Here is a 22,949-nt window from a genome sequence, read left to right as displayed (position 1 = left end):
CATAAACTTTTTAACATATACTGTTTTCATTTTCATTCAGCTTGATGTATTTTTAAAATTTCCTCTGAGACTTCCTCTTTGGCTCATGAATTATTCAGAAGTGTGTTATATGATTTCCAAGGGTTTGGAGATCTTCCTGTTATCTGTTACTGATTTCTAGTTTGATTGTATTATGGTCAGAGAACATACACATATTATTTCCACTCCTTTAAATAAACTGAGATTAGTTTTATGACCCAGGGTATGGTCTAACTTGGTGAATGTTTCATGAGTACTTGAAAAAGGTATGTTTTAAGCTGTTTTTGAGTAGAGTGTTCTATAAATATTAATTAGAACTGCTTGGCTGATAATGCTGTTCAATTCTTCTATATCCTTCCTGATATCTAGTTTAGTAGTTCTTTGAAATTCTGAAAGAGATGCTGTAGCTCCCAAATATTATTATTATGGATGTGTTTACCTTTAAGTTCTATCAGTTTTTGCTTCATGTACTTTGTAGCTCTGTTATTTGGTTCACTAATATTTGAGATTGTTATGTTTTCTTGGTATAATGACATTTTTGTCATTGTGTAATGTCTCTATCTCAGGTAATTTTCTTCACTCTCTCATCTACTTTATCTGGTATTATATATAGCTGTTCCTGCTTTTTCAAAGTTAATGTCTGCATGGTTCATCTTTTTCTACCCTTTTAATGCATCTATATCAATACATTTGAAGTGAGTTTCCTGTAGATGATAGCACACAGTTGAGTCACATTTTTTATACACTCTGCTATCTCTATCTATTGGTATATTTAGACCATTTTCAATTAAATAATTATTGATATTAGGTCTGTCATTGAATTCCTCTTTATTTCCTGTTTATCATTCTTCTTTTTCCTTTTTCCTACCTTCCCGTGAGTTACTTGTACATTTATTTATAGACTTTTTGAGTATATCTCGTATATTTTTTTTAATTACTTTTTAGTTTTTTAGTGGTTTGGGTTTGTTTTTTTTAGCTATTACAATATACATATGGAACTTATCAATGAGTACTGGTATCAATGTTTTCCCATTTCAAGTGAAGTGTTCTTTTGCTTGCAAAAGCTTTTAAATTTAATTAGATTCCATTTGTTTATTTTATTTTTATCCCTTTTAGGAGGTGGATCAAAAAAGACCTTGCTGTGATTTATGTCAAAAAGTGTTCTATGTTTTCCTCTAAGAGTTTTATAGTGTCTGGCCTTACATTTAGGTCTTTGATCCGTTTTGAATTTATTTTTGTGTATAGTCTTAGGGAGTGTTCTAATTTCATTCTTTTGCATGCAGCTGTCCAGTTTTTCCAGCACCACTTATTGAAGAGGCTGTCTTTTCTCCAATGTATATTCTTGCCTCCTTTGTCAAAGATTAGGTGGCCACATGTGTGTGGATTTATCTCTAGGCTTTCTATCCTATTCCATGTATCTACATTTCTGTTTGGGGGCCAGTACCTTTGGTAGCTTTGTAGTGAAGTCTGAAGTCAAGAAGCCTAATTCTTCTACATCTGGAGAAAACCATACTTGGAAAAGATATATGCATACAGCATTCATTGTAGCACTATTTACAATAGCCAGAACATGTGAGCAATCTAAATGCTCACTGACAGAGGAATGGATACAGAAGATGTGGGACATATATACAATGAAATAATACTCAGCCATAAAAAGGAATGAAATAATGGCATTTGCAGCAACATGGACAGACCTAGTGATTGTCACACTGAGTGAGGTCAGACACCGAAAGATAAATATCATATATCACTTATACGTGGAAAAATAAAAGGCTACAAATGAAGTTACCTACAAAACAGAAATAGAGCTACAGATGTAAAAACAAAAACTTATGGTTACCAGGAGGTAGGTAATATGGGGAGCAGAGGGTAAATTGGGAGATTGCAATTGACATATACACAATACTTTCTAGATAATAAGGACCTACTCTAAAGCACAGGGAACTCTACTCAATACTCTGTAATGGCCTACATGGTGAAAGAATCTAAAAAAGAGTGGATACACACACACACACACACACACATATATATATGTATGTATTAATAAGACACATTTCTGTACACCTGAAACTAATACCTAATACAACACTGGAAATCAACTATACTCTAATAAATCTTTAAAAAGTTAATTAAGGATAAAGACAGTCTATTAAACATACTCCTGTTTTTACCCATCCACTTTTATGTTTTTTTCCCTCTTTCTATAGTTCCAGGCCTCCTCCCTGTTATCATTTCCTTTTCTGTTGAGAGAATTTTCTTTAGCCATAACTTATTTAAGGATCTGCTGTTGACAAATTTTCTTTCTTTTCCTTCATCTGAGAATGTTTTTATTTTCTTTTTATTCCTGAAGGATATTTTCACTAGATGTAGAACTCAGAGTGAAAAGTCCTTTTTGTTCAGCACTTGAAAATGCTGTGCACTTCCTTCTTGTCTCTATGATTTCATATTAGAAATCCACTGTCTTCCAAATCATTCTTCTGCTATGGGTAATATGTTGCTTCTCACTCACTGCTTTTTGTCTAAAGACAAAAAGTTTTTAGAAGTTTGGTTATGATGTGTCTTGGGATAGATTTCTTTGAGTTTATCCTGTTTGAGTATTGCTCAGCTTCTTGATTCTAATGGCTTATCCCTTTGCCCAATTTGGGAAAGTTTTCAACCATTACTTCTTCAAATATTTTTTATTTCTATAGTTTTCTCTTCTCCTTCTGTTACCCCAATGATACAAATGTTAGACCTAATGTTATTGTACCAAAGGTCTCTGAGGCTCTGTTCATTTTTTTTTTCAAGACTAGCTTCCATCTGTTGGCTGGACAACAGACAGATAGGGTACCTAAGTTTTATTGATCTCTCAACTTCATTGATTCTTCCTTCTGTCATTTCCATTATTAAGCTCATCCAGTGTACTTAATATGGTGATTTATTTTTCAGTTCTTTAATTTTCATTTTTTAATATCTCTATTTTTTTGCTGAGATGTTCTAATTTTTTGTTTGTTTCAGGAGTGTTTGCAAGCATGTTTCTGATGGCTGCTTCAAAATGTTTGGCAAGTAATTTCAACATCTTAGTCTTCCTGGTGTCAGTGTCTGTTGATTTTTTCATTGAAGTTCTAATTTTCCTGGTTCTTGGCATGACAAGTCACTTTTTATTGTATCTCAGGCATTTGAGCTATTATAAGACTGCATCCTATTTACATTTAGCAGGCACTAACCCTATTTAGATTAAGCATGCATATCCGGGGCTAATTTGTGGGCTATATGATACTAGTGACAGTTAAGTTTCCAGAGCCCATGCAATGCTAGTCTGGTCTTCTTCATTTGTGTTATCTAGAGGTCACTCTGAATACCTAGGTGGCATTTCCTACTGTGGTTTTTTTCAAACTTTGTGGAACGTGAATTCTAGTCAGATTCATTTATGTATTGGTCAGGATTTTGCCCAGGATCTCCTATATGAATCCCTTTCTCTAGCTCTCTCTTCTTCAAGATTCTCCCCACTATCTAGTGGAGAGGGTGAGGAGTGTCCCGTACCACTGCTGAGCCCAGGGCAGGGGTAAGAGTCCAGACTTCCCATCTGGTATCCACTGACAACATGCCACTAGGGAAGGAGCCAAACGCCCCAGAAACAATTAGCTATCTGTATTTTAAGCCACACACTTAATGGCTCAACCTCCATTTATTACGTCTCACTTCTCTAAGTCAGAAGTCCAGGTCAGCTCAATTAGATTCTCTGCTCAGGGCCTCACAAGGCTAATATCAAGAATCCAACCAGGCTGGACTCTAATCTAGAGACTTGGGAGGACAATCCACTTCCAAGCTCATTCAGGTTGTTGGCAGAATCCCTTTTTTGCAGCAGTGGGTCTGAGGTCTCCATTTCCTTGCCGGCTGCCAGCCAAGGTTTGCTCTCTGCTCCAATAAAGTGGCCTGTATTCCTTTTCACATGGCCACTCCACCTTCAAAGTCACAACTCCTCCTCAAGTTTTCCAACTTTCTGATTCCTCTTCTTTCACTTGACAGAGAAATCTCTCTGCTTCTAATGGCTCAAGTGCTACAGTTACGCCCACTTGGATCCCTTTCTTTTGGAAAGTCAATGGCACCATGTAACATAACACAACTACTAGAGTGATTGTTGTTGTTCAGTCGCTAAGTCGTGCCCGACTCTTTGTGACCCCATGAACTGCAGCACACCAGGCTTCCCTGTCTTTCAGTACTGGGATGACAGCTCATCACATTCATGGGTTCTGGAGATTCAGGAGTGGAATCTTGGGGATCATTCCTAGAAATTCTGCCCACCTTACTACCACTGGGTAGAAGACAGTATTTACTTCAGGGTTTAGTAGTCCAGAGTTGTTGCAATTAGGATGTATTAATTCTAATGGGCTCACATAGAGCATTGTTTGCATATTTCTATGTTGTTTTTGTATTTGTAGTATACTTTTTAAAAAAACAATTTCCAGCATGATTATGTTTCTTTATGTATTCATAAAGGTACTTTAGAAATAATAGTATTTTCAAATGTAGAACTTCAGCTCACAGGCTACCAAGCCATGGGCTTGAGAAAAGAGACTAAAGAGAACGATACAACCAGTTCCATTGTACAAAAGGAGTGCCCAAGCTTTTTCAGGCAGCAAATCACCTGAACTTTAAAAAATATTCCAAGGCTCCTATACCAACTGCTGCCCACTCCAAACTTCTGACAATACAGTGTGCCTGGAGCAGTGCCAGACTGGAGACTGACTGGTTTACAGTCCTGTATGGGACCCCCACAGTTCCCAAGTTTAAGTGTCTGGTAATGATCACAGAAATCTTACATGGTTTAGGTTCTGATCGGTTAGAAAGCTAGGGGTTGAACCACATGATTTCAAAGTCCCTTTCCAACCTCAAATTCGATAATCCTGTCATTAAGAAAATAAGACTCCATTATGCATAATCACCAAGATCAACTGGGTCAGGGGACTGCTCTCCCTGAGTCACAAGACACCCCTTCACACACACATACACACACACACACTTCCTGTGCTGCAACAGTGAGAAAGGCTGAGGAATATGCCAACTGGTGTGGCTTTTACTGGTAACACATTTGTCTTCAATTACTCCAGACCCTTCCTGGAGTACCATTTCTCGTAACAGCATCTAACAGGCTCCAGTTGTCAGTTTTAAGATTGTGTTCTCTAAAAGAAAACTACATGTTGAAAGTTTCAACAAAAATTTGAGTTGGAACTGGTTGTGTGCAAGGCCTCCATGGATGGGGAACAACTAGATAGTCACACATCTGGGTTATTTACCATTCTTAGGAAAGACAACAAAGTTCCTCCTGAAAAGCATATCCTGAACACTGCAAAATAACAAGCTTCTTCACAAATGAGTAAAATGAAATATTTTCCTGAATTGCCTTACTTTCAGAATTCATAGGAAAAGAGAGTACCAACCCATAAATCCAGGCAAAGGTTGTTCTTTTGAGCTGAAATAGCTGATTTCTTAAGAGAATTACTTAAAATGCAGAAAGCAAGTTCACAGCCACAATTCTGAATATAGAATAGCAACCTGGAAATCTCTACTTGATGTCCCTTGCAAAGTAACTTTGTAATTTTTTTAACTCAAGAATGGCAGAGTAACTGAGAGGTTTCTCTCAGAGTGGCACAAATGTGCACTTCCCTGGACACCTGGGGAAGGCAGGATGCAGTGGGTAATAACGGTGAGGGGTTTAAGCCCACCAGGATAACTCGGACACCCAGACAAGGCTGCCTGCTTGAGTTCAGGTTCCAAAGCTCTCTACTCCTCACTAGCTTGGAACTCGTTTAACCTTAAGATGCCTCAGTTATCTCTTCTAAAAAATGGGCATGATTAAAAAAAAAAACTGGTACCTATGTCATAGGGTGGTGTTAAGAATTTAATGATATATAAAGCATGTAAAGGGCTGGGATTTTGTTTAAAGTATCTTTAATATTAATTTCTCGCTTTGATACTAATTTCTCATTTAAATGTTTTCTTCTCTGCAATCACCCTCTTTGTTTTTTCAGTCTTTTAATTTTACTGAGGCTTTCAATGGCTAAGTCAACGATCTCTCTTGGTAAATGTCAGTATGATTTCAATACCTTTAGACCATTACATTTTTTCACCTTGTTCTATGTCCTTGGATATGTTCCAATATCTCCTAGTTTACAGTCTATGGGAACTTGAATAGAATTTGTATCCTATTATTGTGTGAAAATTGTATAAATCTTAATTATGTTGAATTGGTTCAGATTGCTTTTCAGGTCTACTATATCCTACTTCTCTGTATATTCATTCTATTAATTTTTAAGAGTTTGATATTGAAACTCCAACTGAAAATCTTCATTTACCTACCTAAAAAAATAATTGCAATATGTACCAGAATTATATGTAACCTTGTTCTATATTTTCCAAATCTCCTGTAAATGTTTCATCATATTTTCATAATTTAAAAAAATTAAAATAAAAAAAATGTAAAGGGCTTAGCCTCCTTCCTGCTTGGTGTAAGTGTTCAACAAATTTTAGTCCCTGTATGCAGATAGACATGGGCAAGATTATATACACAGAGCTAGGCAGCCAGCGAGCCTGAAAGAGAAGACAGTCATTATTATTCCATAAAGTAACCCAGCAATCAGGGCCAAAAGATAACTGTAGGTTCATTTAGCGTGTTGCAACAGAGCCACCTGATGAATCTAGTCAAAACCTTCTCAAGTGGCATTTTAATCAGGCCCATCTTTTCAGAACAATGTCTAACATATGCTCTCCGGAGTACAGAATGACCAAAGGCCAGGTAACAGGAGCTAACATTGTTCTCCTGAGGAATAATCTTCCTAGTAATACATGTTTTCATTTCACGCGTCTCCTTTGCGCTGTCTCTGGTCCCGGCCCATTGCAGATGGCCAGTAAAGGGTCCTTGAGGAGTATGGCAGATTCCCCACACCCGAGGACATCACCACGATGCACTGTGAGCAGGAGGAGGCTGTGCATGCTAGGAAACACAGCTGGAAAATTCCTGCCACCTTTCTAAGAGAGGTGAGTACCTTGAAGACAATATTCTAGAGACCTCACAAAAATCAATGGCCCTTGGGGTAAAAAAGAAAAATGTGTTCAAAGAGGTCTACTTCAGGGTTTCTGATATAGAATAGCAACTTGGGAATCTCTCCTTTCTGCCACTTGTTGAAGTGAATGTGTGTGTTTTCTGAAATCAAGACAAGCAGAGTAAATATGAGCTTTGCCTCAGACTGGTGCAAACATGCAAAAGCCTCACCTTCCACCTCATCGATGAAAAAAAATAATAATAACCATGTTCACCAACCACTTCACCCAAGAAGTACAAAAAAGACTCTGGATACGCCAGAGAGAGATCTGAAACACCTAGCAGATGAAAGCTGGGGCAACGGGAAACCGAGCTGAAAACTGTAACACTCAGCATAAGACTTACAGCTACAAGTAAACACACCTCAGCCTTCGACAGAGGGGCCTGCGGCTGCGGCCGCGTGTGCTTCTAGCTCACATCCACCGACAGGCAGGGAGAGTGCACACTTCCTCACACACACAGCGACTTAAAGATCAACAGCACGTTCTTTTAACCCATGCTGCAGCTTCCTGCTTTCCACTTGAGAGCCTGGGTCCCACTGCCCTTCACCTCAGGTCACCCCCTAAAGCAAGCCAACCCTGCTTGGCGACCCAAGCCATGGGTTCAAGGCCTCTGCCTTTTGAGAGTCCTTTGGCCAATTGTGAAAAAATGTCTGTCTGTGGATACATGTCAGGTGAATTCAGGAAAAGGCTGATAAGAAGATCTTTGCTGGACTCAAATCCACTGTTGTCTGGCTCTGAGGTAAGGTTCCAACAAGGGGGACACTGGCCAGTAAATCCAACATGGGGGAAATGAACCCCTATGAAAGAGCCCACATCTGCCTCTCACGGGTGGCTATCTTTCTCCTCCATTTCAGGTCTCAGGAGGGCAGCCATATTTTTAAAAAATAAATAATTATGAGGATTTCATCCGTGTCTCCTACTATTATATCTCATATTACAGTCTATTGTGGTCTGTGCAGACAAAATATCCAAAACTTGGAAATGAAACCAAAAATGATCATTGTGTGAACTTTTAACGTCATGCTGATGTGTTTTCTAATAAGCGTGACCCTGCCGAAGGGGTTATCTTATTCTCTCTGAAAATATATCGTAACTTAACTCACACTTTATTAGGGTATTTTACAATTCTATAAAATTCCTGGGATAACGTAGAAAAACAGTAAGATACGCCATTTTCTTTTTTTCTTTTCTGATAGAGATGATAACCCCAGAGGTTAAGATTTTATTGTTCTCTTCAGGTATATACTGCTCTATTTAACATGAATAACCAGCAAGGACCTACTGTACAGCACAGGGAACTCTGCTCAATGTTATGTGGCAACCTGGATGGGAGGGGAGTTTGGAAGAATGGATACATGTATATGTATGCCTGAGTCCCTTCACTGTTCACCTGAAACCGTCACAACATTGTTAATCAGCTATACCCCAATACAAAATAAAAACGTTTAAACAAACAAACAGAAAAAGCTTTTACTGTCCTCTAAGACATGGGCTTCCCTGGTGGCTCAGCAATAAAGAAGCCTGCCAATGCAGAAGTTGTGGATTCGATCCTTGGGTCGGGAAGATCCCCTGGCAGAGGACATGGCAACCTACTCCAGTATTCTTGCCTGGGAAATGCCATGGGCAGAGGAGCTTGACAGGCTACAGTCCATAGGGTCGCAGGAGTCGGACACAACTGTGCGACTAAACAACAAAAAACGCATGAACCCATTTTGATCTTCTTTTTTTAATTTTATTGAAGTATAGTTGATTTATAATGTTGTTTTTGCTTTGCTTTTCTTTGAATATTCCTTTTCTCATGGACTTTTTAATCAGTTCCCCACATCCTCACAGAGTCAGTTTTGTTATTCTGCTAGTTCTTTCGTTAAATGAGTTCAATAAAACTTTGACACATGCTCTCTACTGGCATGTTTTTGACAATCTAAGGAGTCTTTAATAGTTCATGGACCCAACAATCAAATCGTCCTTGGGAGACTGAGTTCTGTGCTTAAGGACACTTCAGCAGTCAAACTCAAAGGTCAACTATGTGAAGACCACCAGACTCAGGCACAAAGGAGGCCCCAGATCCCCCCTCATAGAGGCCACAGATTTAAACAGAAAAACAAATATGTTGAAAGTGAGGGAGGGCAGCAATTCCACTCCTACTTGTATATACATAAGAGAAATGAGTGCCTGTCTCCACAAAACACTCAAACTGGAAACAACCCAATGTGCATGTATAAGAGAAAGGATAAACAAATTACAGCATACTCATAAAATGGGATACCATACAGCAAGAACAGATGATATACACCACATTTTGTTGTGTGAAAGTAGCCATATATACAGGAGTACATACTGCATGACTCCATTTACATGAAATTCAAGTATAGGCAAAACTAATCTATGATGACAGATTACTTATGAGAAGGGGAATGACTGGGAAATGGCATGATGGAACTTTCTAGAGAGATAGAAATAAAATTCATCTGGCTGATGGTTACAGAGGCATGCGCTTATATAAAAAATATCAAACTGTACAATTATGACAGCATTTTAGTCTATGTAAACTGCACCTTGAAAAATGAATAAAATTTTTTAAAAGAGAAGGGATCAAGAAAAATGTACTCTAAAAGAAGTGGGTGAGGAGAGAGGTGGGGAGAAGAAAGGGAAGAGGGATTCTAAAAGATTCTTCTTCCACATGTACAGTAAATCAACTAAATTAGAACTAAATAAAAGAAAAAGAGGAACAAACCCAAAAGGCCATGGGGCCTGGATGGGTACATTGATGGGCACCAAGAAATAGCCCAAGAGTTGGGGAAGCCCAGACAACTTTGTGTTTTGTTTTGTTTTTAATTTTATCATTGCAAACCAGGCATCATCTTAATGCTGGAGTGGTCAGACTGCAGGGTATTTTTCCTTGAAGAAATTGAGACAATACAGAGTTGAGGGTGGATACTGAATCCCCACACTTTACGGGAGCAGATTCAACTGGGACACTGATTAACAATCTGACAAATGAATCAAGAAAACGCTTAAGATAAGCTCTCCAACGATGGTCACATTGGCACAAGGCACACAACTAAACAACGGGATACCACAAGATTACGCAATTCTCTCTGGGGAAAAATGATTCTTAAGCTAAATAAGGCATGTGTAAACCTACTTTCAAAACTGTGAACTTATGCCAATATGATTATTACTACCTAAAGATGTATTTTCAGCTTCCAGAACTCTCTATGGCAGCGTTCTTTATTGTTCAGCTCTGCTGCATCCACCCACTGGATTTTCAATAATAGGCCTAAAACATTCCCAGTGGGTGAAGACTTGAAAATAGAATCAGCCATCTGAAAGAAGCAAAGTTTCTTTTTCTGCCAAATGTAACAGCCACAAGTGGTGCGGCCCCAGCCACTCCTGCCACATCCTCTGGCACAGGTAGACCAAGCGCCTCCCAAGCATGCGGCTTCCCCTCCCTGGAGGTGCTCGAGCCAAGGTGAGACAAGTGTCAGGCAAAGAAGACAGTCCCTTCCTCCACCAGCAGCAGGGACAGCAGTAGGTGTTGGTAGGTGGCCGGCCACACGCTAAGTGACTTTGGCGCATGGTCTCCGTGAATCCTCAGAGGGCCCTGACGAGGTCGCCGGGCTTGGGAGGGACGGAAAAACAGATGGCACACTCAGATTAGGTAATCTGCGATGGGAGGCATAAAGAGACTTTTACAAAGTAAGTGAAGGAGAGAGACACTCCAAGGCAGGAGCTGATGGCTAGAAACAAAGGAGCCCCAGGTCTGCTGAGATGATGCAGGGAAAGGAATGTAGAAAAACGATTTGGTGGGAGCAGCCACCATCTTGCAGAGGGACACGGCTGAACACGGGCCAGCCTGGGGTGGGGAGCCAGCGGGACAAGCCCTAATGTCGCTGGCCTCCCCTCTGCCTCAGACATCTCCCACCAGCCTCCCCTTGAGACAGAGCCCGTGGGCCATGCTGGCCTGGCCCAAGGCCCAGCAGGTGCAGAGGGGCAGACAGAGGCCCTGGCAGGGGGGCAGGATCTCAGTGACGAGCTCCTGCTCCCCAGCACCCCTGGGGCTCTTCTCGAGTATGCCCTCCCTGCCCTGGGGCCCACTAGCTTCCACAAACACTTATGATGCCCCACTATCCCTGAGTAAATGCTAAGTTCAAAGTTTCTCAGTCTGTAGATTAGTGGTTTGGAATAAGCCAAGGACATAGTAAGGGGCTTCTCTGGTAGCTCAGATGGTAAAGAATTGGCCTACAATGACCCAGAAGACCCAGGTTCCATCCCTGGGTTGGGAAGATCCCCTGGAAAAGGGAATGGCTACCCACTCCAGTATTTTTGTCTGGAGAATCCCATGGACAGACAAGCCTGGCGGGCTACAGTTCATAGGGTCACAAAGAGTCGGACATGATTGAGCAACTGAAAGAAAGCAAGAACACAGTAAAGGCTCTCAAAACAGGGCCCACCTTCTAAACTAGACCTGAAGTCCCTTCTTCCCATGGTCCTCCCCTCCTTCCCCTGGTCCTCCCCTCCTTCCCCTGATCCTCCCCTCCTTCCTATGGTTCTCCTCTGTAACTCCTTCCTCCTCCATCTTCATGCAAGCTTTGTCTCTTTTATCCAGAAAAGTTCCCCTTTCAACTCAGAATTTGGCTCAATGCCAAGGATGGTCCTTGGCCCAAAATTGGGGTTTAGCTGGGAAGGGCAAAAGAATTTACCCTCGTTCACTCATCAATAGCCTCAACCCCTGGGCCCAGATGTGAAGCTGTTCTTCTCTTAAAATGGGAGAGACAGGGCTGCCAGGTCCAACCATAGTCCAAGAAAAAAAGTCTATCCTCCCACCACTGTTTAGAGTAAGCAAGGCTTATCAGCCAGGAACCCACCAAGCTCTCCCCAGCTTTCTGCACACTAAGGAGAAAGAGCACGAGAGAGGTTAGTAGGATCCTCTGAGGCAAGATCTTGAAGAAAGATGAAACTGGGTTTCCATTTGTTCTACACTGGGTTGTGGGGGTGAGGGTTACCGTTAGAGGGCCCAGGGGGTGAAGCCTGGAGCATCTCACTGTGCTTCCTCAACAACTCCGCCCATGTCGCTCACGTGGCTCTTTGATGGGGGCACCTGCTTCTCTGGGCTCAGCATCCCCCACACCACCTGCCTCCCGATGGCCCCAGGTCTCAGGCATGGTCTGGTGCCACCGGAACTACAGCAGGGGCCCTGGGGACTCCTGCACGCCCCCCCTCCCTACCAAGAACAGGCCTGTCTAGCCCGGCACTGGGTGGGAAGGTTACGGTCCAAGGACTTTTTAGACCTACATGGTATTTCCCACTGGGATCAGCCCGCAGGTGATCTGTTTTTAAAGCTAATTCCAACTATTATTTACAACTGCATGGTATGAACTTTCTCAACATGACTGAGTTATTCAATACATTTTTTTGTGATTAACCCTTTGGCAAAGGCCATCATTTTCAAAACATTACTAGAAGAAAAAAAAAAAAAGATTTTACTCAGTGCTTCATGACCACAAAGGAGGAAAGGAAAATAACATTGTTCCTATCAAAACAGCAATATGATGTAAAGACGGAAACATGGCACAACTGGAATTCTGTGTTTAGTTTGCTGCTTGATTTAAGTGGTCAAAACTGAGTTTCATCTCGGATGGGATAGAAAAAGGCGAGAGTCTTTGAAACTATCAAAGCATACACACAATTAAAAGTAAAACAAGTAAAGCAAGTGGATAAACTTTACATTTTTCTAGCGTTGTCTAAGTGATACACAGTTTGGAAAGTGAACATCCTGGGCCTTAAAGGAAGTGAATTCAAAACAAGGATCCCCCATATCAAGGGCCAAGCTCTATGTGCTCTTCTCGACAGCACATGAGATGTCAAACTGTCAACTCCCCCTCGGGAGGGTCCCTGGAAATTCCTCCTCAAGTGCCCCCACACCTTTGGCCAGTAGAACCCACACAGGAGACAGGAAAAGGGGTTTTCGCTTTGTACTCACTCTTACAAAGTTGTCAGGGAACAAACCTCTCCTGCCATTGATCTGTCCCTCCCACCAGCCTCCATCCTCCTTCCTGATGTTGGTGATGATCTCACCCACGGTGATCGTCAGCTCATCGTCGTGCTGGGCCTGGTAGTCAAACTCCACTATGGCCTCCACTGGAAGGAACAGGGACCAAAAAAGAAGAAGAGCACTTTAGATCGGATGTTGGAGAAATCCGAACCCAGCAGCACTGGACAGTCAGGGAAGTCCTATTAAAGGGGCTTCCCCTCTACCGAAACTTAAAAATAACAGGGCCACCCACAGCAGCCTGACTTTGGTTAACCTGAGGCCTGTAGCACAGAAGCCACAAAGTGCTGGTCCGTGGTCAGGCACCAGCAGAGTGACCTACAGGTCTCAGGACCAGCGGGGACTTCAGAGGGGAAACACACAATGACAGAAGGAAGACAACCCTGGCCCACCACCCTGCCCCCAGACGCAGCCCAGCACCATTTCCCCAGGCGCAGAGACTGCGGGCCACGGCAGCTGCAAGTCTGGCTCTCGGGTGCCCCCTCTCTCGTCAAGACCAGGTGAGGATAACCTCCCAGCCTGAGCTGTGCAAAATGTGGGTGATGATCATTCCCATGCTACAGAAATAATGCCTGCCTCTCACCAACAAGAAGATGGCTGCTTAGGCAGCAATACCATTTGCAACTGTTCTCCCAGCTCACGGTGATTTTGTACACACAGTAATAAGTGGAGGCAAAAAATGAGGCAGAGAGGTCTTCTGGCACCCATGCAAATTAACAGAGCCAATCAACCCAGAGGTTGACTAATTTATCCACACACAGATTAAACAGTTCATCTGCTCTTCAGGGTTCACCTCATGCCCACCTCAATCTCCTGCCCTTTGCCTTTTTTACTTGCAGCTTAATCTGAAAGCATGAATAAATGGATGGATAGACAGATGAACAAAGGGTGAATGAATAAATACAAGGGTAGTAAAAATTAGGTGAAATCACAAGTGGTGAATTAGCAACTTAGAAATTGTAGTAAAAGAATAGAAGAGGGACTTGTCTGGTGGCTCACTGGCTGATACTCTACACTCCCAATGCAGGGGGCTAGGCTCTAGCCCTAGTCAGGGAACTAGAGCCCACATGCTGCAACTAAGACTCAGCATAGCCAAATAAATAAATTAAAATAAATATATTTTTAAAAAAAGAGTGGAACATATGTACACCTATGGCTGATTCATGTTGATGTTTGACAGAAAACAACAAAATTCTATAAAGCAATTACCCTTCAATTAAAAAATAAATAAATTTTTTAAAAAAGAAAAAAAAATGGAAAGTTAAATGACCTCTGTAAGGAACCCATATATAAAAATGAACTCAAAATGGATCATTGGTCTAAATGTAAGAACTAAAACCATAACATTTTTATAAGAAAGCACAGGAGAAAATCTTAGTGATCTTGGGTTTGGCAAAGATTTCTTCAATAGAATACCAAAAAAAGCGCAAATGACTTCTACAAGTTTAATACACAGGGGTAGGTTTTTCAGGAAAAAGGCTGGTAGGTGAATGGGCTCCTTGTCAAATACATTTTGCATATATATCCATTGGGGATAAATTCCTAAAGTGTTTCCAGATGAAACAAGCCCATCCACCCAGACTGGTGTGCTCATCTCATCCACTTGTAATGTCAGCTAACCCAGACAGTTCATAAGCAACTCAGAGCAGAATTTTCTTTCCTAGATTATCTTTTCATTCCAAAATTAGCTGGCTGACTGTGCTGTCATAAATCTGCCCAGGTTGAAGTTGACTTGTGAACCATTTTCATCACTTATCAACAGAAAGGAAAAGTGTAAGAGCATAAACAAGGCAACCTTTTCAGATTTCTCCTGGTTTCTGACAAATACAAAGGCAGAAACACTTCAGTTTTCTTATATCATATCCTCACACCAGCAGTTAAAGTGAGCCATCATAACAATCAGAACCAGGTCGATCAAAAAGCAGCTTTCTTCAAATTACCTAGACAAGAATCTATTGAAGCTGTGCTATCAGAACTGAGATTACAGTAATCACCGTTTATGTCCCAGACACTTTCTCTGCATTATCTCACTTAATCCTCTGATGCCCATCTTCCCAATTAAAGAACCTGAAGCAAAGTAGTTAAGCTTATTTTCTGAGCCAGTGCTCTCCAAACCAAGATGAACTCACTACTTGAGGAATTAGTTGACAAGATGGAAAAAAAAATGAGTTCATTCATTTTTTAATTTTAAAAAGAGAAAAATTCAACATCTCTAACATTCCATTTGCAGAATGACACTGGCTCCTTCATCCAGCCTCTAGGTCAGGCAGCCAGGGATGCTCCAAGGGCACAGAGCAGCCTGCAGGACAGCTGTCTCCCTTGACAAGAGCGGCTGCCAGAGTCAGCACCAGCTTTCAGCTTCACGGGCACCCCACAGTTCTGAGAGGCTTCTTGGTAGAGCCTCTGTATGACTATTACCCCTTTTAACTAAAATCACCCTCACTAAATGGATGAGAGGCTTGAGAAGAGTTTGTAAAGAAAATAGGGGTTGGAGATAATATTCAACACACGACCATGTCAACAAACAAACATGGAGGTGTTGACACTTCAGTCCCTAGGTGGGAGCTCTTTGTCAGCCATGTTAGGAGGCAAAGACAAGGACCAGCCAATCACCACAACACACTCTGAGTTATCATGACAATTTGTAATTCGGGTTTTCTCCTACTCTTGATATAGGTTTGCTGCTGCTGCTGCTAAGTCGCTTCAGTCGTGTCCGACTCTGTGCGACCCCATAGACGGCAGCCCACCAGGCTCCCCTGTCCCTGGGATTCTCTAGGCAAGAACACTGGAGCGGGTTGCCATTTCCTTCTCCAATGCAGGAAAGTGAAAAGTGAAGTTGCCTAATTATAATATGGAACTATTGGGATGAGCAAGTTATTTAAAATGATGCACCTGAGCCATGAAGACAAATGTCTTCACTTTTTACCAAAGTCTAAAATCATACAATAGTCAGTCTTATGTTTTCCAAAAGTTCATTAAACCTAATAATAAATGTTTAGAAGCTTCTTTGGGGTTGTCTTAATCAACACGTACAGCAATACATTTATACATAATCTATAAATAAATACATATATAGAGATAGTAATTTTTTAATTAACAGGTATTATTCTTTTTCACAAGAACAGGATTGGAACACTGACCTAGGCTCCACAAGGCTGATCCTATTGCAGTACTTAGAGATGCAAACTCATAGTTTTTTTTTCTTTAATTTTTTGATGCAGATCATTTTTAAAGTCTTTATTGAATTTATTACAATATTGCTTCCGTGTTATGTTTTGGGGTTTTTGGCCATGAGGCATGTGAGTTCTTAGCTCCTCGACCAGGGATCAAACCCTCACCCTCTGCAGTGGAAAGCAGAGTCTTAACCACTGGACCACCAGGGAAGTTCCCACTCATAGCTTTTCTGATGGGGACAGAGTCGCCCAAAGCAGAGTTGGGGGGAAGCAACCCATGGGACCTGCCTGACGGAGAGGGGGAAGGAAGCTGCTCAAGGGTCCATCTTGATGCTAAATTGAAACGGTGTGTACTTTGGGAACTCAGAACCCCATCAACTTCAAGAACACAACTGTGCTTCTTCTTTCCTAAACAGCAAGTCTCATTTTCTGCCTTCTCCACACTGGCTTTATCAAGGTAAAGCTGGAAGAGGACAAAGGAATATGCTTCAAGAAGATGAATCCAAAGAAATAAACAGCTGCTGCCTGCTGTTGAAAACTGGAGAGAAGCATAGCCTGGTTTTCCTTTCGTCTCCTTCTTATGAGGAGTCCAAGAAGAACACAGCTTTACCAATGGCTGCTAGGAATAAGGCTGAGAATGAGGGACTGGGGGCTCAGGGATCTATAAAGCATAACAGTAATTTTTAAGTCTTCCAACATCCTATTGAGCTGGTCTTTCCTGAGTTACCCTTCCTTTAAAGTCCCAGACACTTAATCTCATGCACTCTGCCCTCCTTCGGGGCCCAACCAGACTCTGGCTGGCCCTTTTCTGGTTCATGTGGCCCCCGAGCCTCCCTGGGCTCTGGCACTGAGGCAATTCCATGCTATGGTGGCTGCACGTGTGTCTTATCCTCCCAGTAAGCCTCTAAATACCTTCTGGGTACAGACGTCCCTTAGTTCTGTCGTGGTCCCTATGAGCACCCATGACGTACAGTAGGTACTCAACCAAGCTGTGGGAAACCAACGGCTCAGCTTGCATTTGCATTTTATAATGGCAGATAGTTCTCTGCCCAACAAAGATGCTACTAAAATGCCAAGTGTCAATCACATTTTTGCAAATTGAGTCAGATCTTCGGTGCAAGAAGGGAGCTTGCTATTTAAAGGATCCTGTGGTTAATTCTTTTGTAACATGAATAATCACTTCCTGCTTTACCTTTCCTGTCAAGAAGAATTTTTACATATCAAGTTTCTCTAAGAGGAGGAAACCTATGTATGGCTTTGTTAAGAGCTCACAAAACATGTGGTTATGTCTCTCCTACCCCTTTTAAAGGCTCTTTCAGTGTCCCTTGTAAAGCCTTTGAAAGGTTTAGAACTTTTGCTGTCCACTGAAGTGTCACTTGCCACGTGTAGCTATTGAATACTTGAAATGTGGTTCGTCCAAATTGAGATGTGCCATAAAATACACGGCAAGTGGCAAAAACTTATTAGAAAAAAAAAGAATGCAAAATATCTCACTAATTTTTATATTGATTGTATGTTGAAATGATACCATTTTAGATGTGATAGGTGAAATTATTCAAGTATTAGTCAAATAAAATTCACTTGTTTCTTTTCCTTTTCTGAATGTGGCCACTAGAATATTTAAAATCACATACGCAGCCAGTATTATATTTCTATTTTAGAGAGACAGTCTAGGATAATACTCAGCAGACAGGATCTCTAGATCCTCACAGAGCACAAACACAGTCAAAATATGCACAGGAGCCCATGAGAAAGTCTGTGGCCCTAAAACCCATTTCCTTGTCTTCAGGAAGCTGCCACTAGGAGAAAACCTGACCTAAGTTTCTTTCTTTTTTTTTTTTTAACAGTACCCTTTGGGAAACTACCTCTGGGCATGAGCACAAAATTAAAACATTAAGCTAAATAAAATATATCAGAGGTATAATTAGGTCAACAGTAAACAAAATCCCGTATTTAAAGACACCACAAATTATAAAACTTAAGGACGTCTCCCTGTCAGAAAATACCACTCTCCAGCTGCCTGCGGTGCCAAAAGCCAGCCTCCACAAGTCTGCTAAAGCTACCATCGCTGCAAAAGCCAAATCTACAGTTAACCTGAGTGCACAGAAAGACAGAAGCAGAGCCAGAGGAGATAAGAGATCTGCTTCGAAAGGCAAAACCTCCCCATCTCCGCCTTCAAACCTGCTGGGATGTCTCCTCCCCCCAGAGATGAAATGGGTGTTTTTAACTGTCGGTTGGCTAAACCAGCTGCCAAGCAGCTTCTCACAGAGACCAGCTTCTCACGGTGGCGGTGGGGTTTCGGAGGCCCCGCTCCGTGGCCGGCCCCTCCCTACCTCTGCGCTGAACTCGATCTGGGTGCTAACCACGCCCTGCCAGCATTCGAGGGCGGCTGGCTCCAATCAGACAGCGAGCTCCCGCTGGGAAAAGCCCTGCTCCTTTTCAGGACTCCACCTCCCTCGCCCAGCATCAACTTGTGTTCCAGCTCTCTGACTGAAGAGAACAGATAAAAATCAAGAAGTACTTTTTCACCAAGAAAGTTTTCACCAAAAAAAGATCACAACTGCCAGTCATTAGAGATAGAAAGAACACGAGTTATCATCTTGTCACATCCTTTTCTTAACTTTACAGATGAGGAGGAACTGAGGCCTGGAATGTTCCATGACCAAGGCTTACAGAGCTAAATAATGGCAGCATCATCAAGACTAGGATTAAGCTCTCCTGCCTTACTCTCCAGGTGAGAGAAGGGAAAACAGAAAGTAAAAAATGGGAGGGGAAAACTGAGACCAGTAATGTACACACTTCCACAGCACTGGCCTTTTCTCTTTCTTTCTTTCACCTAAAGCATAGTTAACAGGATACCCAGAAAAAATTTCACCAGCCAGGAACATATGAGAACCTATGTTCAAATCTACAGATACAGAAAACAGATGAGTGGTTGCCTAGGGCTGGAGTGGGAACCGGGCCTGACTGCAAATGGCTAGGAGACATCTTTAGTTGGGGACAGATATGTCCTAAAATTAAATTCTGGTGACAGCTTCACAATGCTATAAATGTATTAAAATCATTGAATTGTGTACTTTAAAAGGGTAGAATTTAATACCTCTACATAGTTTTTAAGAAGACAGTCTGTGTATGTGAGTTTTGGAATTTATGATGGCAGAGATTTGCTCATCAAGGTGGTTGCCTGTGTGTGTCCCAAGGAGAAACCACTGCCCACCCAGGAAGGAGAAGCCATTTGGGGAACTTTCCCCTCCCCCAGGAGATACCATCAGATGGAACCGTCCACCCACAGGCCGGCCCTGCTCACTGAGCACAGGACTCAACTACCTCGCACAGCAGCTGTGACAAAGGCTGGAACAGGCTGCAGCAGATCCCCCAGCAGGGCCCCTAGATGAGGCGGGGACTCCGGGGCTGACTGGTTGCCATCTTTCCCAGACTTGAGCCTCCAGTTTTTTCTTCCACCCTATAAACCAGCCCATGGCCTTTCAGTAAATCCTGTTCCCTATTTTAGTGAAAGGAGAATTGGTTTCTGTTGCTTTCAGCCAGAGAACCCTAATGGGTACATTCAAGCATCAGCTTTTTAAAAAACGCTTTTGCTGCCCCAAGCAGCATGTGGGATTGTCCCTGAGCTGAGATCAAACTTGTGCCCCCTGCAGTGGAGGCATGCAATCTTAACCACTGGAACACCAGGGAAGTCCAAGCATCAAGTTTTTAATAAACAGACTCTTCCCAACACAAGTGTGCATGAGGCCCGGTTCTCATTAGCTCATGCTTTCTCAGCAGCATCTGGGCTGAGGGTCTGGGGACCCGCACTTCCTGGGTGAGGACCTCAGGCACCACAGGGACTTTCAAGTCCAACAAAGCTGACCTTGACACCAGCCACCTTTTCCTTCAGTGTCTTTACAAACACACCACTAAGGGGCACCAGGCCAACAAGGGGGTCATGCCTAAGGCTTGAAACTTACAAATTGCACACTAGCGCCCCCAAGGAAGAGATGCTCAGAACACAGACCTCAGTGAACCAAGAGCCACCGGGCTTGAACTCTCTCCCTGGGTAGCAGCCAGTAGCAACTCCCAGAACCCAGCATCAGCAGGGAAGTGGTAAAGAGATGAGATGAATGGTAAAGTCAAGATGAGAAAGAAGAAACCCAGGTGGGAGAGATAAACGAAGGCACAGCCTTGAGAACACCTGTCACACAGCTTTCTAAGATGGCCCGAGGAACCCCAGCTTCCCAGCCCATCTCCCTGCTCTTGTCACCTCTGCCTAAACGTCTTTACAGAGGATGTGAGGAAGAGGAGAAAAAGCACAGGATTTGGAGCCTGGGATGCCCAGGGGTGAATTCCAGCTTGGACATTCAGTAGCTGTGTGACTTGAGGCCAAATACCTTGCTTGAGTTTATTTCCTTTGTGCTTAAAATTGGGAGATGATCTCCCCACCAGATCATTGTGAGGCAGAGGGATGATGCCTGTGAACTCCTGTACACAGAAGCTGCTCCATGAATGACAGCCACTAGTCCTATGGGCCCTGATGCTGTGAGGGTTTCCTGGTCCCAAAGGACAGATCTGACCATTCCCTCCCCTCATCTGCTTCTCTGGCACTCGTTATGTGCTCAACAAATGGTGATGATTGAGTACGTCTGGAGGAAGTGTCACCCCTAAACCAGAGCTTATCACTCAGCACAATGAAACGCAGTTGCCACTGGGAACCTAGTTGTTAGGCCAGAAGGCTGAAAAAAGTCAAAGATCAGGATGACTGGACAGTCACAGAACAGGAACGGTGCACTGGGCCGAGCCTCTCGAGTGCACTGGGATCAATCTCGACTCTATGCTCTCCCCTGCCATGACAGGACCGCTGCTCCTGCCAGTAGAGGGGTGCTGAATTCAAGCTGAGAATTGGGTACAGGGCTGTTCCCTCAATGGGGAAGTGCTTCACAAAGCCTTGCGGCCTGCACTAGGAAGCCTTCACCTCACCAGGGCCTCAACCAAGAAGCTGAGAACAATGAGTTATTAAACACTTCCCGACTAAAATTAACCCTTGCAAACTTCATGCACAGCTCTCTTAAGAACATGCATTTGACAGACGGGATAAGAATACCTTAGACAGAAAAAGCCTCTTTAAAGGAAAAAGGAAACAGAGAGAAAGTATGCAGATGGTTTGGCAGGTTAAAAAAAAAAAGGAGACTAAATACAATTGATTAGAGTTAGATAAGCCTGTACAAAGAAGGATTCTGTGTAACAATTATGGAGGGGAAAATAAACTGCATCTTAGAGCACCAATTTAGTAAAAAGTCAGCTAAGTCAAAATGACTTAGTCACCTAAAACAGAACCTTTTTTAAGTAAAAGAGAGAAAGCACAGGAATATTGCTCTACATAAATATTTATAAAGTTTTAAGTAATAAAATGGCTTGAGGATAAGTAGAGATGGTATTTTCCCCTGGACTTTATAATGACAGCCTGGTTCTCGGACTCAAAGGAGACTCGAAGCTAGGTGCTTCTCAGTGAAAAAAATCCAAAATGTTTGAGGCCAACCAAAATGTAAAAGAGAACAAACGGTCAGATGTCTGCTTCTACTACGTATTAATTAGAGATTCTGTAAAATAAAATAATTAGAAAATATTTCTTTTCCCCCAACACCCAGTCATTTCAGGAACCAATTTTACTCAACAGATACTACATAGATGGTTGAAACACCATTATGGATAAGGTATCTAAAAGGTTTGCTTAAAACTTCTTTATTAAAAATAAATTCATAGAACCCTGTTGTAAAAGATTCTCTGTGAGGACTGTAAAAGAATACACGACGGGGCAGATGGGAAACTGGCTTTAAAGTTGGACACGTGTGAAAGAAAAAAGGCAGAAGCCTTTCCGCTGATGTCAGTGTAGCTAAGCTGAATCAGCTTTAAGAGGCAAGAATGTTTAGAAGAGTGGAGAACAAGGTCAAAAGGAGGGAAGTGAAGAAGATTCCAGAGAAAAACATGGTCAGTGTGGTCGGGGGGTGGGGGTGGGGAGAGTGGGCACAAGGACTGAGTCACTGCCTGGCCCTCTACTAACAAGAAATACCCTGTCTGGGAAGGGAGAAAGCAGAGAGGGAAACCACAGTCTTTCTGCTTCCCTTCCCAGCAGATTTAGTGCCCCTTTTCAGGCTTTTATACCCCAGGTATCATAATCCTGCTAAGAGCCCCTAAAAGGCAGAAGAGAAGTGTAAAGCTGAAGCTGTGGGTCTTCTAAAAGAAAAGTCACACTGCCCAATGCATCTTCCTGCCTCAAGCGCTGAGCTGACTGCTTGGCCCTGCCAGGCACTCAAGAAATGCTTGTTGTTGAAGGGAGAAATTTACCAGGATGATTTTGTCAAGAAGCTGAGAATCCAAGAACATGGGATCTGAGACAAACGCACAGGGCTGAGAGCAGAAAATAACAGCACAACAGCAGCTCTTCAAAGCAATCGAGAGTTTCAAACTGTCAGAAGCATAACTACTTTGAACTCCGCAACAGCCAAACGGGATATAAAACCTAGAGCGTTTATAACACCATAACATGTAGGTTACTTGGGCTGTTGCATCTCATGGTTTCATACATGATGTTATACAGTAATTCTGAGTCTATCAACAGTAACTACCAA

General features: G+C 42.4%; 1 protein-coding gene across 3 annotated transcripts in view; it reads right to left on the bottom strand.

The window, feature by feature from the left end:
* The window catches only part of SH3KBP1 (SH3 domain containing kinase binding protein 1), a 331,624-nt gene that overhangs the window by 276,432 nt on the left and 32,243 nt on the right, over positions 1-22,949 (bottom strand). For all 3 annotated transcript variants that reach the window (XM_068961995.1, XM_068961996.1, XM_068961997.1), the window contains exon 2: positions 13,088-13,245. In XM_068961995.1, the coding sequence (XP_068818096.1) occupies positions 13,088-13,245 (158 nt within the window). The remainder of the gene's footprint in view (positions 1-13,087; positions 13,246-22,949) is intronic.

The sequence above is a fragment of the Capricornis sumatraensis genome, chromosome X (assembly GCF_032405125.1).
Source record: "Capricornis sumatraensis isolate serow.1 chromosome X, serow.2, whole genome shotgun sequence".
In the NCBI taxonomy this organism is placed as follows: domain Eukaryota; kingdom Metazoa; phylum Chordata; class Mammalia; order Artiodactyla; family Bovidae; genus Capricornis; species Capricornis sumatraensis.
Note: the sequence above shows the minus strand (reverse complement) of the source record. Positions and strands in the feature narration are given on the sequence as shown.